This window comes from Limanda limanda, chromosome 7 (genome assembly GCF_963576545.1).
Source record: "Limanda limanda chromosome 7, fLimLim1.1, whole genome shotgun sequence".
Lineage (NCBI taxonomy): Eukaryota > Metazoa > Chordata > Actinopteri > Pleuronectiformes > Pleuronectidae > Limanda > Limanda limanda.
Window position 1 is genome coordinate 24,996,032 of NC_083642.1, and position 16,162 is coordinate 25,012,193.

The 16,162-nt window shown below is 41.6% G+C and overlaps 2 protein-coding genes across 2 annotated transcripts in view; both read right to left on the reverse strand.

Annotated features, from left to right (window-relative positions):
• Positions 1 to 7,708, reverse strand: part of arhgap4b (Rho GTPase activating protein 4b) — a 32,878-nt gene extending 25,170 nt beyond the window's left edge. Inside the window, exon 1 of the mRNA XM_061074549.1 lies at positions 7,586 to 7,708. The gene's annotated coding sequence lies outside the window, so the exon portion shown is untranslated. The remainder of the gene's footprint in view (positions 1 to 7,585) is intronic.
• Positions 7,709 to 9,277: 1,569 nt separating this feature from the next.
• Positions 9,278 to 13,912, reverse strand: zgc:103759 (U8 snoRNA-decapping enzyme). Its single transcript, XM_061075295.1, has 5 exons — positions 13,858 to 13,912; positions 13,580 to 13,711; positions 12,824 to 12,864; positions 11,311 to 11,557; positions 9,278 to 9,777 (listed from the first exon to the last, which is right to left on the reverse strand). The coding sequence occupies exons 2-5, from the start codon at positions 13,709 to 13,711 to the stop codon at positions 9,532 to 9,534; spliced, it is 666 nt and encodes a 221-aa protein (XP_060931278.1). The 5' UTR covers positions 13,858 to 13,912; the 3' UTR covers positions 9,278 to 9,531.
• Between the last annotated feature and the right edge of the window lie 2,250 nt (positions 13,913 to 16,162).

Sequence of the window (16,162 nt, forward strand, 5' to 3'; positions counted from 1 at the left end):
TATTGATCACTGACAATGTTGAATGCTGGTAAGGAGAACTTTTGAGGACTTATTTGAACAATTAAAATGGATTTCTGCACTGCTGCAGTAGCGACAGCGCCTATTGGCGTACATCTAAAATGTTTAGCCATTTAGAACTGCATGCACAGGGTTGACTGCTTGCATCGCATTAGACACAGGAATTTGCTTGGATGTTTGCTTGTCAGCTTAAACTGTGCTGAGGGGAGACACACATATCATATCCTACTTTTAACAGGAAGACGAGCTCTCTCTCTCTCACAAACACACACACACACACACACACACACACACACACACACACACACACACAGCTTTTCTTTCCACATCCTGCATCAGTTTCTCAACAGGTTTCTGGACTCTTTCAAAGTGTCAAATGCTTTCTGTCTAGTCTCAGTCAACTAAAAACGACATTAACTGAATCAATATATGACCACAAAAACACATAATGTGACTCATTGCGGCTTATCATCATATGAAAGGACACATGGCCTTTCTTCAGCTTTTACGTGAACTCCTACAAAGTATGATATTGTGGGAAAGCCTCAAAAGGTCTGACATGATGCATATCATTCTCACTTGACGTTTGCTCTTGGGCCAGTGGTTTCATTTCCCCCTGCAAAGCCGTGTACTGGATGTGATCCAGACACACTGAAGCATTAGTCTCAGACTGAACTAGCAGAGAGTACATGCAGCGAACGAACGCAGAGGTTTCTACAAATTAGGCTGTGAGGGTCCTCGAGACCTTGGAGGCTCCAAAAGCCCTAATCAGTGTACAAAGTTAGTCTGCACAGAACAAAGCAGATGTAATTGATCGGAGAAAGGGAGAGGATTGGGTTAGAAGAGATTCAGCAAGAGCAAAACACAAAGGGTCACAAAAGCAGGGGGATGGAGGATATGGGGGAACATACTTAACATCAAGGTCATTGGAAGGAGAAAATTGTGTGATATGCGTGGTGAATATATAGTAGGTTGAAGACAAGAGAGGATGCATGTGTTGCAATGTGACAGATCCTTACTGCTTCTGAGGGGATTTTCTGTTAATTTTCTCTGAAGAAAAAAATGAAGCGCTAAGCAGAAGTGACACAGGATACAAGAGGGACATTGTGTTTGATGTAGGGCTGATATTATATGGGGATTTCCTCACACTGCTGCGAGCCAACTGCACTCTGTTACATCGTCGCTGGCTCCACAGAACCTCTCGTGTCACATGTCTTGCAGAAATATGAAAAAAATGTTCAGTTCTTACAGCTGTGTTGTCTCCGCAGCTGCGTTTTCTAAAGATAAAACCATCCCTCATCCATGAGGATAAAGCCAAACCATTGCTAATGCAGTGTTAAATGTCAAAAAGGAAAAAAGACGCTTAGCTCATGGGGACGCTTAGCCAGATGATCTCACATCCTGACACAGCTGACTTTTGGGAAATATGTTTTTTTTTTTTAGCTGAGATGTAATAGCGTGCACCGGAGCTGAAGTGTCGTCTCTATCGGGGCGCTGCGATCACAGATAAGAAAACGATCATATGTTAATCTGGGTTGTCAGTTGTGCTGCAGCTGCGTTTTTAGGGAAGAGTCAGGTGAGACACTGATTGGAGAGGCTCTTACGGAAGGAGACGTGATTGGGAGAAGATGGAGCTTGTTGAAATGTTATTCGCTGCAGGAGGGAGCAGTCAGACAAACATTAGTGGAATAAAACAGACCTCTTTTGAAAAGTCTATTAGTCACAGTGCTAGTGAGTAGAAAAACGGCTTTGAACTGTGAAACGTGAAACAAGAGGAAAGCAGAGGAGAGATCTATGCTTTATGTGCAGCATGTTACTGAGTGGGTTGTAGGTGTACGCACCGACATTAAGTATAATGGAATTAACAATCAGCAACAGGAGCTGTGGTGTCAGGTCACAGCTTATGACAGCGTTTGTTCCACACACATCATCAGGACCTGGAGCTGTTTCTGCATGTGATCAGTTGATTTCAGGCTCCGATCACATGACTCCCCTCCGGCAAAAAAACAACAAGCATTGGCCTCAGTGTACCTACCAGTGTAGAACGCAACACGGATAATCGATTACAAGTGTTGCTGATCCTGTTCAGTAAGAGACAAACTATTGTTGTTTACAACCAAATCCTTCCTGTGTCCACTGGCACACACATGCCCAATGTGCTTGGGTGGTCACGTGGTATGTGTTTCCTGGCTCGTTAGTATGGACGGGGATTAAAACTGATATATGGAGCCAAAACATTTGTCTGTACAGAAATTGTTTGAGTGTGAAAACACAATTTTTAGACGTAAACGTCGTAGTATGCATGCAGCTTTAGAATAAAAGATGCTGGTCACTGTCATTTACTTTAATTGACTCTTTTCAATTTGTTATCTGGATTGACGTACAGTGGCTTGATACTTTGGTCACTATACTCAAAGGTCACTTCATTGATTTTGCGATGGTGAGTTGTTTCAGAACCAGTTTATTTATGAAATCCTCTTCACGTCCCGATAGCTATCAAATTCATCTGGAAAAAAAGGCCATTGTCTGTGGTCTCACAGGTCTGTACTTACACACGACTTATCATTCTGATCGGACCAAATACAAATCAAACAATTTGCTGGCAAACGTGTCTGTCACTAACCGACCGGCCTGACAACACCTCTGGGGAATGTAGTGTTCTAAAGGTGGAGACTCCACTTAGAAAGGCCCAGTTCAATTGGGAGTTCAATTCCCACGTGTACTAACCACTGCACCACGGTGCCACGCTGCTGGCCCGAAATGAAACATGTCATCTCTACCACTGGTGCTTTTGTGAGTTCTTTACAAATCACTATTAAACTTCCAAATGCCTCCAGGAAATAGCTGTGTCTTCTCAAAATCATTCCCCTGCTTGTGTGTTACCAGAGTGAGACAAAGTTTTGCTTGAAAGTGGTGCAGGTGGTGGTTTCCCTGCCAGGCTGACTGTAGCTGTACGTGTTCAGTACTAAAACTTGGCTGCTGCTGCTGACACTAGTTCTCGTACGTACTTTCTGCCGCCAACACACTGAGCTGCAGCCTGCTCGCCAAAGTACACTGAAGAGACTGGGAGCTGTGGGACTCCTCGGATTGGTTCATGTACCAGAGTGAGACAGTGGACTCAGCACTTGTTGGCCTGTGGCCATTTCTCCTGATTCCTGCTGTCGGTTGACTCTGGAGAGACTCACAGCTGGTTGGTTAGTTACACCTCTCATATGCTGCTTTCAGATGTGCACCAAACTCTCCGGTGTTTCTCCTGCCTGCCCCCCATTAAAATGTTTGGAGAAAGTCAGAATGAAGCCACTTGAGAAGAGAACACAGCAGGAGATTCTCTGGAGGATTCACTGTGAGCTGGTGTGTTGCTCGTGTTTCTAACACACAACAGATGCAAAACATACAATTGTGTCTTCTACATGCCATACATGTAGAAGACACGATACGAGACTCATGTGGGAAAGGAAACCTCTAGAGAAGGTCTGGACCCAATTCTCAGCACTTCCTCTGGAGCTTATTTCTGAAAACAGCTTTTGTGTCTGTTAGTGTTAACTATTTGAGGTATTAAGTTTTAAAAAGTAATGTCTTACTTCATGCAATACTTTAAATACTTGATACATTTAGATGCCTGCACATAGTATACATTGAGAGAACATATCATGGCATTAGATCGTACGTAACTTTTAATAAACAGCAGTCAAAAAGAAATGCTGAATGTAAAAACTTAGCAGTTACGGTAAGGGTCAATGAACTGACTCATTCATGTCAGATTCCAGTGCTGTGCTCTGTGATAGTACAACATGCTGCTGAAGAACTGACTTACTCTGAAGCTCATTCATTGGCTGAACTGCAAAACAAATTTCACACTGCTACCTGCCGGCACCACAACAGGTAGAGCGCTCTCACGCTGGCTCTGGACCACAGGTTTCTTTTAGAATGTGTCATGCAATTCACCACAATGCAAGTTCATCAATGCAAAATCCAAATTCATTTCATCACTGACAAAGTTTGCCTCTCGCCAGAATCTCTCCATATCGGCTTGTGCAGAAACTGCTGTAGCAAACAGGAAGTCATACCGTAGTGGGCCACCACAGTTTTTTTTTACTCTCGTACCAACTGCTGAGAATTTGTACCTGCACATCTCACTGAAAGTTTTCTGTTTAATCCTGGTTCTCATCGGTGCCCTTAAACCAACTCAACACTGGGGTGAGAAGTTTCAGAGGTGACAGCAGAAAACCGTACATGGGTTCCCACTCGTTTTCTGAAATCATTTTCCAGGACATATAACTTAATGTTTGGCTTAGTTTTCACATTTAACCCTGTTTAAATTCCTCCTTTTTAATAATGGGTTTAGGATTAATTGGCGTAATTACTAGTCAGGATACATCCATCACTGCTGACTGTACAATAACCTACAAGATAATAATAATAATTGCAATACTAATACGCTTATATGCAGGCCCCTTATATGAACTTCAAACTTTTGACAAAAAAGGACTGTGCTCTACTTCTATAACAATTCTAAATTATAGTAAATAACAGTAAGGTTTACTTTAAGGTGCAAAGTTATTGCCAAAGCTTTGTTTTAAAAGGGTAATATTGAAATGGGTTGTTATACACACCTAGTGGCCTAAAGTTACAGGAGACAGATTCCCTGTTATACAGCACAGCTTCTTACCAACAGTGGATTAAACTCCAAACTAATTACGCACTGACGTTAAGGTGATTTATGTAAGGGGGGAAAATACAAAAAAAAAACAAATCCAGGACAATTAAGAGGAAGATGTTTTATAATTTTAAGAGATTTTTATGTTGGTTCCATGCCTGGAAAAGTCAGGTATACATTTCCAGGTTTTCCAGGATGTGTGGGGATCCTGTAATAGCTAGACATTAGGAGAGAGGTTGGCCACCAATGACTCAGGTACTGTACATATAATGCAAGGGCTCACATCTGCAAAAGGCTGAAAATTAATAGCTTTTGGCAGTAGCATAGAGACGCTATTTTGCAGAGTATAAGATGCCTTTCAGATTCTGGCATGGTATAATTGCCAAAGCACTGAGGGACACTTTCTGCATCAGACAGGGATGAAAAAATTCAAGCCAAAGGGCACAGAAAACTTTCCCCATCTCTCAGGTCTGGCCAGGGTTGGGTTTTTATGTGGCGGATCATTTACAGGTAAATGTTTGTGGAATGCATACCTGCAGGGTCCTGGCAAGGGGCAAAAATGAATAAGGAAGTGAAATGAACACAACTCCTAACAGCTGGGTACTGTGAGGGTGAGAGGCTGTCAGGTCGCCCACATTCGCTCAGACTGTGCTGAAACCTTCAATTCACAACCAACGTTTTCTTTGGCACTTTCTATGTCAGAGCTATTAAGGAGTCGATCCTGCCTGTTTTATAACTATAGTTTCTACTTTAACACTGTGAAAAACACCTTACTAGAATATGTACAATCCCTCAATGAAGTAAAGTTTTGTGGTACTGATACTTTATTGAATGAATGTAATTTATTTTTCATTTCTACTCTACTGCCTTTAAAATGTTAATATTGTTGGTTTTACTCCTCTTACAATGTACACAACTCAAAATATAATCAACAAATAATTGATAAATATTATTTCATTATTATTATAATTAGCTCTTTCACCTTATTTGTACTTAGTAGAGTATATTCTGTTTAGTTTTGAATCCATGACTTTCACTTGTAACAGAGCAGCTCTGGGGGTGATTTTTACATTGAGTAAAAGATCTGAATCCCTCCATCATGCGGAAAAAATTCCCATGTGATTGTAAACATTGCTCCTATTGTTTGATATTTGGAGGTAAAATCACAGCTGATGTCACGTTTTCTCATTTAATGTTTGTTGTCCACCACAGTTCACACGTGAACCACTGCCCGGGGAAAGTGGATTAGATGAGAGATTAACCCTTTGTTCATGTGCAGCAAATTAAACTAGAGTAGAGTTCACACCTCCACCAAGTCCCAACAGTCTCCATAGGAATGCACATTTAAATTCACCAGATCCAGACTTAAATTGGATCTTCATCAAATTTTGCACACACATAAATATCAGTCTCATAAACAAATGCCAGATTTTTTATCAAGACCCATAAATTATTCTCTGAAAAAATCATCGAAACATTTTGAACGCACTATATCTCGCAATGTTAAAGGAAAGTGAAAAAGATTGCTGCATCCACCCCATGGCCCGGATCTGAACCACTATTTCACACCTTCTTCCCTGACCCATAAGCATCCTTACACCAAGTTCTGTGGTTATCCATCCAGTAGTTTCTGTGCTTTCTTGCTTAGAAACAGACAAACGTACAAACACATAATCTTCTCGGTGGAGGCAATCATTTGAAATGAGCTGATCATCTTTTTATATTTCGAATTAGACATCTCTATATCTGCAACTATTCATCAAGCAATCAATCTGCCAATAATTTTTTAGATTATCGATGTATAGTTTTGTATATATTTGTATTGATACAAAATATATTCACTCAAACAGCAGAAAAGGGAGACAATTCTGGTATGTGATTCTGCAACCGGCATTTTCAATAGCATGGCTTTTTTTTTTTACGCGTTCTTTCACAACCCAAACCACATCCGTTCACCAGCTTTCTCTGTAATCCATCCAGTAGTTTTGTAATCCTGCTAACTAACAGACAGACATACAAACACAGATGACAACATAACCAAAAACCCAGGTATTATTATTATATATGGTTGTTGGATGCAGTGAAGGCTGGCCATCCGTGCTGTTGGGGGTTATAGGGATTTGCCTCTGAGACCAGACTGGGCTTGTTATCTGAGCGCAATTTATAGAAATACTTGAGGATTTCACATTCGTGGACTACAAGTCAACAATGAGTCACAGTCTGGGAACAGCCACACTGTGTGTTTACAACACTTTAACCTGGACCTCCTTCTAGGGCTAAATAAACTTCACCTGCTCACAAGAGCTTTTGGTTTCTTACACCAGGCTGCTGTTACCATCACAGTCCTTGTTGTTATCCGGCAGCACAAAGGGAACGCCACTTTGTAGATAGCACTGACAAGGCTGTTTAAACCATTAGCTGATCCCTGTGATGTGACTACAAAATCTGAATTATCTGTCAGCAGTGTAGGTGATCAGCAGGGGGGGGGTTTAAGGTCCTACTGCTCGAACAGCACAGGAGCGCTGAGTTATGTTTACAATGGCTGTATATCACCCCATATGGCCAATGGACTGTTGCAGTGCTCCACACAATGGCCACACAAACACCACAGTGTCATTATACAAGCACACAACAGAGACGCACATAAGGGCATCAACACTGAAAATGGTGCACACATATTACATAATTGATACTCCTCTAACAGTCAGGAGCCCACATCCATTTGTCCACTTAGAAAAGCCCAAGTGAATAGTGTCCCTTTGAAACGCTGAACTATATATAAACACACAGACATATTCACTTTAGTCACGCATGCACTGCACACACACACATGCATGCACTGCACACACACGCACACACACACACACAGGTATTTACAGGATCTATGAGCAGCATGACAGCCGTACATACCTCACTTTGTGCTCCTCTGCTGTCTCTTTCTATCTGTTCCTCAGCTCTCCTCTGCTCCTCTCATCTCCCTCTCACACACAGACACACACATACACACAGAGCAGTGTGTGTCTGAATCTGACAGATTTCTCTCTGCTCAGTTCCCTCCTCTCTCTCTCATTTCTCCGGCACACACTCAAAAACAGCCCTCCCTCCTTTCTTTCTTTCTTCCCTCTCCTGCCAAATAGCCTCTCTCCCTCTCTCTCTCTCTCTCTCTCTCTCTCGCTCTCTCTCTGTGTGTGTTGTGAAGCAGTGGGAAAGCCATAACCAAAGCCACGCCCCCCGCACCCCCCCACACTCTCTCCTCTCCTCTGGGCGGCTATAAATACCGCTGCTGCTATGAATACACCGCCTTTCTCCCTCAGCATCCCTCACTCACGCTCTCTCCCTCCATCCATCGCTCGCCTGCACTGCCCTCCCTCCATCGCTCCATCCCTTTCTCTCTGGAAATGTGTTTTTCTCTTCGTGATGACCTTGCATTATTCGCCGTACAACGCCATCACATGACAGGAATCCTTCCTCCTCACTCACACACAAACACTCTTGTGCAAGATGCAACCATTTCCATGTGCACGCACCAAGGAGCAATCCTCCAGCAGCATCGTGTACTCAGTTACACACACGTGTAAAAGATGCACAGAAGCACAACCACAGAAAACAGTGTTGTGTATCATTCGTCTGCTGTGCTTCCTGTCTGTTGCAGCGGATGTGGTGCACGTTTTTCCTCCTGACAGCTTAGAAAAAAACACGCGCTGACAGAGATAAGCATCGACGGCAGATCACGTTGGACTTCAGAAATGAATTGTCCTCGCATCACTTGTTTAAGCACCTGGTCGAGCAGGAGCCAGTGTGTGTGTAGGCAGTTAACGTTCGATGGCTGTATCTGCAGTAAGATACTCACAAGAAAAACAAGTGATGAGCGAATACGTGTCTTTCTCTCAGGATCCTTCACCTCCTCTATTCATCCTTTGTTGATTGTGTGTAGAACTCATCAGTCACTGAGGTTGATTTATCACGCTGAATGCAGTGTAGTTAACCCTCTGCATGACTAATGAATCAAAGATAAACCATGTGTTTTGTTGTCTTCGCTCAGTTTTTCTTCACTGTACATTAACACCTACAATACAGCATGTACGGTTTAATTCACCTGCTTGGATAGTGTGGACTGTGTACATCAGGTATCTAAAGACATTAGGCAGCATCATGTCTGCTCTTGCTCACTGGCAGCAATATTATCTGGGAATGAGGTTACTAACATCTGGTGCAGGCGTGCTATGTGCACCCAGGGTGCACTTAAAGAGAATCAAATCTTCGCCCGCAGGCTTTATGGTATGTCATGGACGTAATTAATCCTCGGATTGCACCACCACTGCGGCTTGCGCTATAACTTAATAAAGGAAAATGCCCAAAAAAGGTGAGCCGCACAAAGATGGAGGAAGCATTCTACCTGACTGGGTACATTTCTGCTAATCCGGCCCCTATGATCGTGGCAGTTATAGAATACCACAGGGTGAATATGGGCATATGCATTACCATTTAAGGTAGAACAGCCCTGTGTGGACTATTAGTAGCTTGCAAGGTGCTTATACGAGTCCTCCTACTATAATTATTCAGAGGTAGTTTTTCAAAGACAAAGACAGACATGCTTGAATATTACATTCACCCTGAAATGTTTTATTTCCATTCATGTTAAAAGGATTCATGATAATGTTTCCCCAAAGTGTTTGATGCACAGCAGGCAATTATGAGTCACCAGCTCAGAATCAGTTTGAGTCTGAGTGTTTGTGTGTGTGTGTATGTGTGTGTGTGTGTTTGCGTTAAAGTGTGTGAGTGAAGCATTGCTGATAGCCAAAACTGAAAATACAAGTTCGCGAGAGAAGCGGTTTTGTTGCATGTGCGGGTGGTTTTCAAAGCTGTTTTCTCTTCACCGCTGGCAGCTCAAGGGTCGCTTTCAGATCCTCTGCTGTGTGCGAGTGTGTCTCCAGAGAGCGGGTGAGGGCTTCGTGCAACTCCTCAGGGGCGACCAGGTTGAGGCGCAGCAGAGAGTCAATGAGCTGGGTGCGAGCGCTGCCGATGAACGAATGCGACAAGAAAGGCCCGAGGCCTCCGCCACGTTTCATGGTATAGAGCGGGACTCTGACCATTCCCAGAACCTGTTGGGCAAGTAAGAGAGAGTGAGAGGAAGGGGGATCAGAGCACAACATCAGGTAAACGGCTGCCATGGCTGTTGCAGTCATTTCCTGGAAACTTGGAACCTCCAGCCTCTAAACCACAAGACCATTCATGAATACAAATACATAACAAAAATAGTTAGCTAACATGTCCTTCAGGATGGCCCCTCTGGCTGTATGCCTGCCAGGTCATGGTCAGGGTGAATGAACACAAACATAGCCGAAACGCCGTTTTCAGACATGATCTCCGGAGAATGTCCACAGAGTGGGGTCTGGACTTTAATATAAAGGAGCGCAGCAGGAGATTCTACCATCATATGCGTTCACAACAATATGTCTCCGCTCTCTTGTGTGATCAAATGTTAGAAATGTCAACACGACCGATCGTTCGGGGTGAATCTTTCATATAATCTCCTGCTGTATTCTCACATGGGCTCATTTGGACATTATACAGTTTTTTACAAGAGCTGGAGAGACACCAAAGGAAATCCTGAACCTGGACATTTGCTTTCTCACACAAAGTCCTTTCAGACACACACTGAACTCCGTAGAATCTCCTGGAATTCTCCGTAGTTCAGTGCATGTCTGAAAGCAGCCTGACTGTCAAGAATTTAGAACGTGACGCCTGCCAAGAGAAATGGACAAACTAACATTGTTTTGTTAAAGTGCATTAAATGACAATTCAGTGTGTTAGGTTTGTAGGAATGTATTCACAGTGAGGAAAAAAGCCGAACTCAGCATCATTTCAGCTGAAAACATACAGCTTCACTGCATGAACTACAAGGGAAAATGTACTTGAATAAAGTTAAAACTCTTCAGTGGAGTTTGGTTCCAAGCCGCTTTCACAAGAGCACATTCTGACAGAGATCACATGTTTCATGGTGATTGTGTGAAAAGCTATGAGGCTGAAACCTCATTCAGAGTGGGAATCTAGGAAAGAGCATTATAGCTGCAGAGAAGACGCCAGAACCAGACCAAGTAAAACATTTTGTATAAGTCCAAGATTGTCTGAAAGAACAGTCGGAGAGCGGATTACTGATATGGCACAAGATGTTAACTCTAGAACGCCTCTAGAGATTTTCTGTCTGGCCTACAGAGAAACAGCAAACCAACAGTTTAGCTGTATTTATGTGTGATATCCCTGAAGAGTTTGATACAAGGGAGAATTCAATGTGTTTTGCAATAATTGCAATTCATGTATGTCTCTATTTAAGGTGATTTGTTGCCTTGTTGTTTTAGATAAAACCATCTGTGAGCAGCTTTATCCTCACTACTACCTGGCATCAGATGTCCTGCCAATGAGAGTCATTTTCTAAATGGCTTTCTGCAGTGATCTCTTAGGTTAGTGTGATGTATGTGTTTAATCATTTAGTGTGGTCCAGGAAGGATATTCTAAAAACTGGAATGGTCCGTGATAGGAAAAGGATTCCATACCCCCCCTCCTGACCCCAAAAATCAGCTTATTCCCACTTGGAAACATGCACCTGCAGACACACACACACGCAGACACATTACCTCATGTCCATGATCTGTAGCTGTGGAGGTAGCTGCTCTCTCCACCTCTATAATCTGCTCCTCCTCCATCTTCTTCACATAGAAGTGAGTGATAAGACGAGAGGACGGCGATGAGGAGGGGGATGAAGCAGGAGCATGGCAAGAGTCCACATGGTCTTCCACCGATATAGGAAGAGCCACGCCCAGCTCCTCCGACAACTCCCTGGTAAGGCCTGCCTCCAGGGTCTCCTCCGCGGGGTTAACCAGCCTGAAAGTGTGGGAGGGGGTGGTGGGTCATGATCAGATCATGCTTGATCAGATATAGAGTAGATACACAATTTCAGCTGTATTGTTGTTGGAGTTAAATAAACTACGCTGATGAAAAAAAGCCCAAAAGTCAGGTCACATGAAAGTGACAGGTCATCGGATTTTAAACTAGTTTGGATGTAGCCTAAGTCTCAAGTTAAAAACAATGGAACTTTAAATTAAAAAAAGTTTTTCACAATGTTGCTCTCAAAATTAATAGAAAATGAAGTAACATTTTATTTAATTTCTGTGTTTGCTTCATATTATAATATCTGCATGGAACAGTGGAGCCTTGCTATATATGTGAATCTGTGAGCAAATAAATTACAGGGGTCATGAAATAACAAATAATCTAACCCTAATAATCTGCCTGTTTTTGGACTGTGGGAGGAAGCTGGAGTAACCCGGGACAACCGAGCAAATACGTGGAGAACATGCAAACTCCACACAGAAAGACCCACTCCCCAGCTGGAACTCAAACCTTCTTGCCAACCATTGTTCCACTGTGCCGCCCTTTTCATAAACTACAGCAATAAGAAATACAATTTTTGACCTGATGATAGCTCCATATTGAAAACTTGAAGTGTGTAGTTGTAGCATTCATCCTTTTGGGGATTCATGCTGCTGCCATAGTTAGAAAGGTGGTATGAACCTACTTATTTCCCTATGAAACACTTGAAGAACATCAGAGGAAAACATTCAAAAGGGGATATAACAGCTTTATGAACTATTGCAATTTTTGTGTGGAGTATATAAGTTTTATATACGTTTATATATATATATATACACGTTTTATTCCTATTTGAAGTCGCAGTTTCCCTAAATTTTTCAGACTTCTCTTCTTGTTTTGTTACATAATCTCACTGTATTGGCGAGTGATATCCTGATATTCTGGCAGCGTCGACTGCTGCAAAAAGGCAAAAGTGATTCATATTAAGTTGAGAACGAGACAATCAGTATTTGTCTGATAATCTAAATTTGTAATTACGTTGTTTTTTTTTCAAGGCAAGACAAGTCACCTTACAGAGGAACCTGCCATCCGCATTTTTCGTATCTTAAAAAATATGTATATTGTTGTGGTATGAGATTCCGAGAGTAAATGTTGTGTGCCATAAGGGCTTACTACATCTTTTGATTGGGCTCGTCTGTGAGGAAAAAAACAACATGAGCGAAACAAACCTGTGCACATAAAAGGAATAAAACAAAAGCAGCGCCAGGAAAGACTCACCCTCCGGGGAAACCTAGCAGACCATCAAAGCGCATCTGCATCTGTGGGAAAATGACAGAGGCTGTTAAACATTCACACACACTGATGCGTACACGCACACAACACAGACAAACACAGCAGGCAGCAGAGAATCTTAGACACCAAAATTGCAGAGGGATTAAAAACAAAGGTGGCTTGAATATCACACGTGTGTACGGTTGTGCAAATACTGGGACACACACACGCACACACACACACACACACACACACACACACACACACAAACACAAACAGACACACAGAGTCCTGTCTCTATGACTTCAGGGGACATTGTGTTAACTTCCATTGGTTTCCTGGAGACCAACCCTGACCTAACAAAAACCTAACCTCGACCTAACTTCAACATTAAACTGATCTTAATGTATCCTAATAACCCTAACCCTTATCCTAACCCTAACCCCTAAATCTAATTCTATAACCTAACCCTGACCTTAACCCAACCCAAACATAAATCTGACGTTTATCTTAACGCTAACCATAACTTAACGTTAATCGAACGCTAACCTAAATCTAGCTCTAAGCTTTACCTGACATTAATTGAACCTTAATCTAACTCTTAGTTTAACCAAACCAGATCCTAACATCCTGTAACCTTAGAATATAATGATTTATGTTATAGGGACTTGCTTTTTGACCCTATGAGCAACACACACACACACACACACACACACACACACACACACACACACACACACATCTCCTCCTCCTCCTCCTCACCAGTATGATATGTCTAATGGGAATTTTCCCAAACAGCTGACGTGGTGTGTCAGAGTAGAGCAATACGTGACACGCATGCAAGCAGCCGGAGCACGCCAACGCCTCCGCCCTCGACAGCTGTCCACTCGCCATCTACAAGCACACACAAAGACACAGTGAGAAAACAACACAGTGCTTCCTAATCACTCTGTGTATCTGGATTACTGTCATGTGCTGCCAAAGTGACATCATCACCCAATACACACTGTCAGTTTAAGCATTTCAATGTCTCAACAGACCTGAGTGGAACACTGCTGATCAGTGTGGAGGCCTCAGGACCAGGAAGACACTTCCCAACCAGGAAGCTTTAGTCACCTGTCCTATTAGAAAAGCTCTTGCTCCCTCTGTTGGTTTGGAGGAGGCTGACAATTTTGGAATCACTTCCTGGATGGTTTGTTTACGTTTTTTTTAATATTGTATTCATAGAAGATAAGATAAGATCAACTTTATTGATCCCACGCTGGGGAAATTCCCTTCAAAGTCATAAAGAGGAAAACAAGAGAGAAAAATGCAATAGAATAATAATTCAAATAAAAATACAGAGAACATGTACATACTATACACCTTTCACTACATATGGAAATATTGTTTGTAGATAAATGTACTTACGTAAAGTGGAGTGGAACAGTATGATTGTAGGAGGATGTAAACTGTATTTCTACATTAGTATAAGGAGATATTGAAATAGACGTATACTAATACATGCACAAATAGACAGTTTTGTAGGCCGCTGTGGTATACAAGAGGAAAATGAGTTAAACCGAAATAGAAATGGATATTTGATCATGTGAATAAACTGGTGGCATATGAGCTTTTTCTCATAATCATTGGGACAGTAACACACGCTCCATTTTTATTTTCCTTTTAATAAGATGACTTTCCGACCAAAACGTCTTCTAACATCTGTTTTCTTTACTGTTTCGAGTAAAGCTGTTATCTCAGAGGAATATGCTATTATAAAGTACCAATCCTAAAGCTGTGAAGCTGTTATCTAAGAGTAATGCTGAACCATCTCTGCTTTGTTGTTCTCATTTGTCTTTGAATGACAACATGGGAAGATTTATTATTTTCAACCTGGAACAAAAGGATCAAATCTGTTTGATAGAACGACAGCATCACCTAATTTACTGGGGACAGTTAATCTCAAACACACTTCTTCTCACCCTTGAGAAGAAATTGGAACTTCTTTGCTCTTCAAGATGTTCCATTAAAAACAAACCCAGATGCCTATTTGAAATGTCTCCATCAGTGATAACCTTGCTCTTTATGTGACCTGGATGCTGGAACACCTCCACCATTGTTTTGTAACTATGTTTAAAGCCTTTTGTTATATTCACTATGATTTTTTATTATTTTTCATCGCTATTTGTTTTGCATTGTCTGTCTGCAGTTCAGGAAGAAAATCATATTTTCAAAAAGTCAAAAAATTTGATCACTGAAGACTTTTTGAAGGATTCATTTAAAAATGCAACAATGGGTTCATAGCATTCATGTTTTGCAAAGCTGATTTGTTACATTGTTTCCTTGCCAGAGTTTGTGTTTTGCTTTAATGATAAAATAAGATAAGATAAGATAAAACTTTCTTGGTCCCATGCAGAGGAAATTCACTTGTTTTATCAGCCAATAGTCAGAATGAGGTAGACAAGAAAGCAAAAGATTACAAAAATTATATTAATAATCTAATAAAACTGCATAGAATATGTACATAACATACACCTTTTCTTGATGATTAAACACGTGGACAGGGACACAGATGAAAATTTGCTTATGTTGCAGTGTATATTTACAGTTGTAATATAGACTGTCCCTCACAAACACATGAACAGTTAAATAAATAAATGAATAAACAGATTATTACTACCAAACCTAACCAAAACGCATGCAACGCTTATGCATGTGCTCGGGCCCGCCCAGTGGTGCTTTGCAGCCCTAGAAATTGTATTTTATAGTTGGTACTTTCTAGGGTTGAGCAATTGTGGTTATTATTATTATTTATTAGTTTTAGTAGTAGAAGTACTATTATAAGTATTAGAGACAAACACCAAACACCATTCACATTCACACCTATGGTCAATTTAGAGTCTCCAATCAACCTTACCCCTGAAATTAATGATGCATTGGCCTTCACTTATGGGGAGCCCTCATTGTATCCATCTTTACATACAGTGTATGGTTTACGGGATAACTGTAAATGTTGACCTGTTGGTTGAACTACACAAAGATTTGTGTCTCGTCAAAGTGGGCCACCTCTGTCTGGCAGAAGTTATGTTCCTGTACAAATCAATTTGAAGAGAAATAGTTTTTTTACGAATGAAGGGGTTGATTGATTTACAGCACACAGAGTTACTGGTTTTCTTTCTTTTTCGTCTCTAAAGCAAAACCAGGATCGGAAACATAGGACGTATGTGTACGTGTTGACTGTGACAGAAACCCTGGAGGCCCGGGAGGACTCTGTCAACATAGGTGCAGTTCCCCTCCTCATCACTGTTTGCAGATGCAGTTGTTCTTACTGTTTTGTGTGTGTTTTTGTGTGTATGTGTGTGT

What these genes read in the sequence shown, in the direction of transcription:
- zgc:103759 (XM_061075295.1), bottom strand. Translation starts at nt 13,711, where the DNA reads ATGGCGAGTGGACAGCTGTCGAGGGCGGAGGCGTTGGCGTGCTCCGGC. An exon ending in CCATTAGACATATCATACTG is followed by an intron (nt 12,865 to 13,579) that starts GTGAGGAGGAGG and finishes ATTTTCCCACAG; the next exon opens with ATGCAGATGCGCTTTGATGG. An exon ending in CTACAGATCATGGACATGAG is followed by an intron (nt 9,778 to 11,310) that starts GTAATGTGTCTG and finishes CTTGCCCAACAG; the next exon opens with GTTCTGGGAATGGTCAGAGT.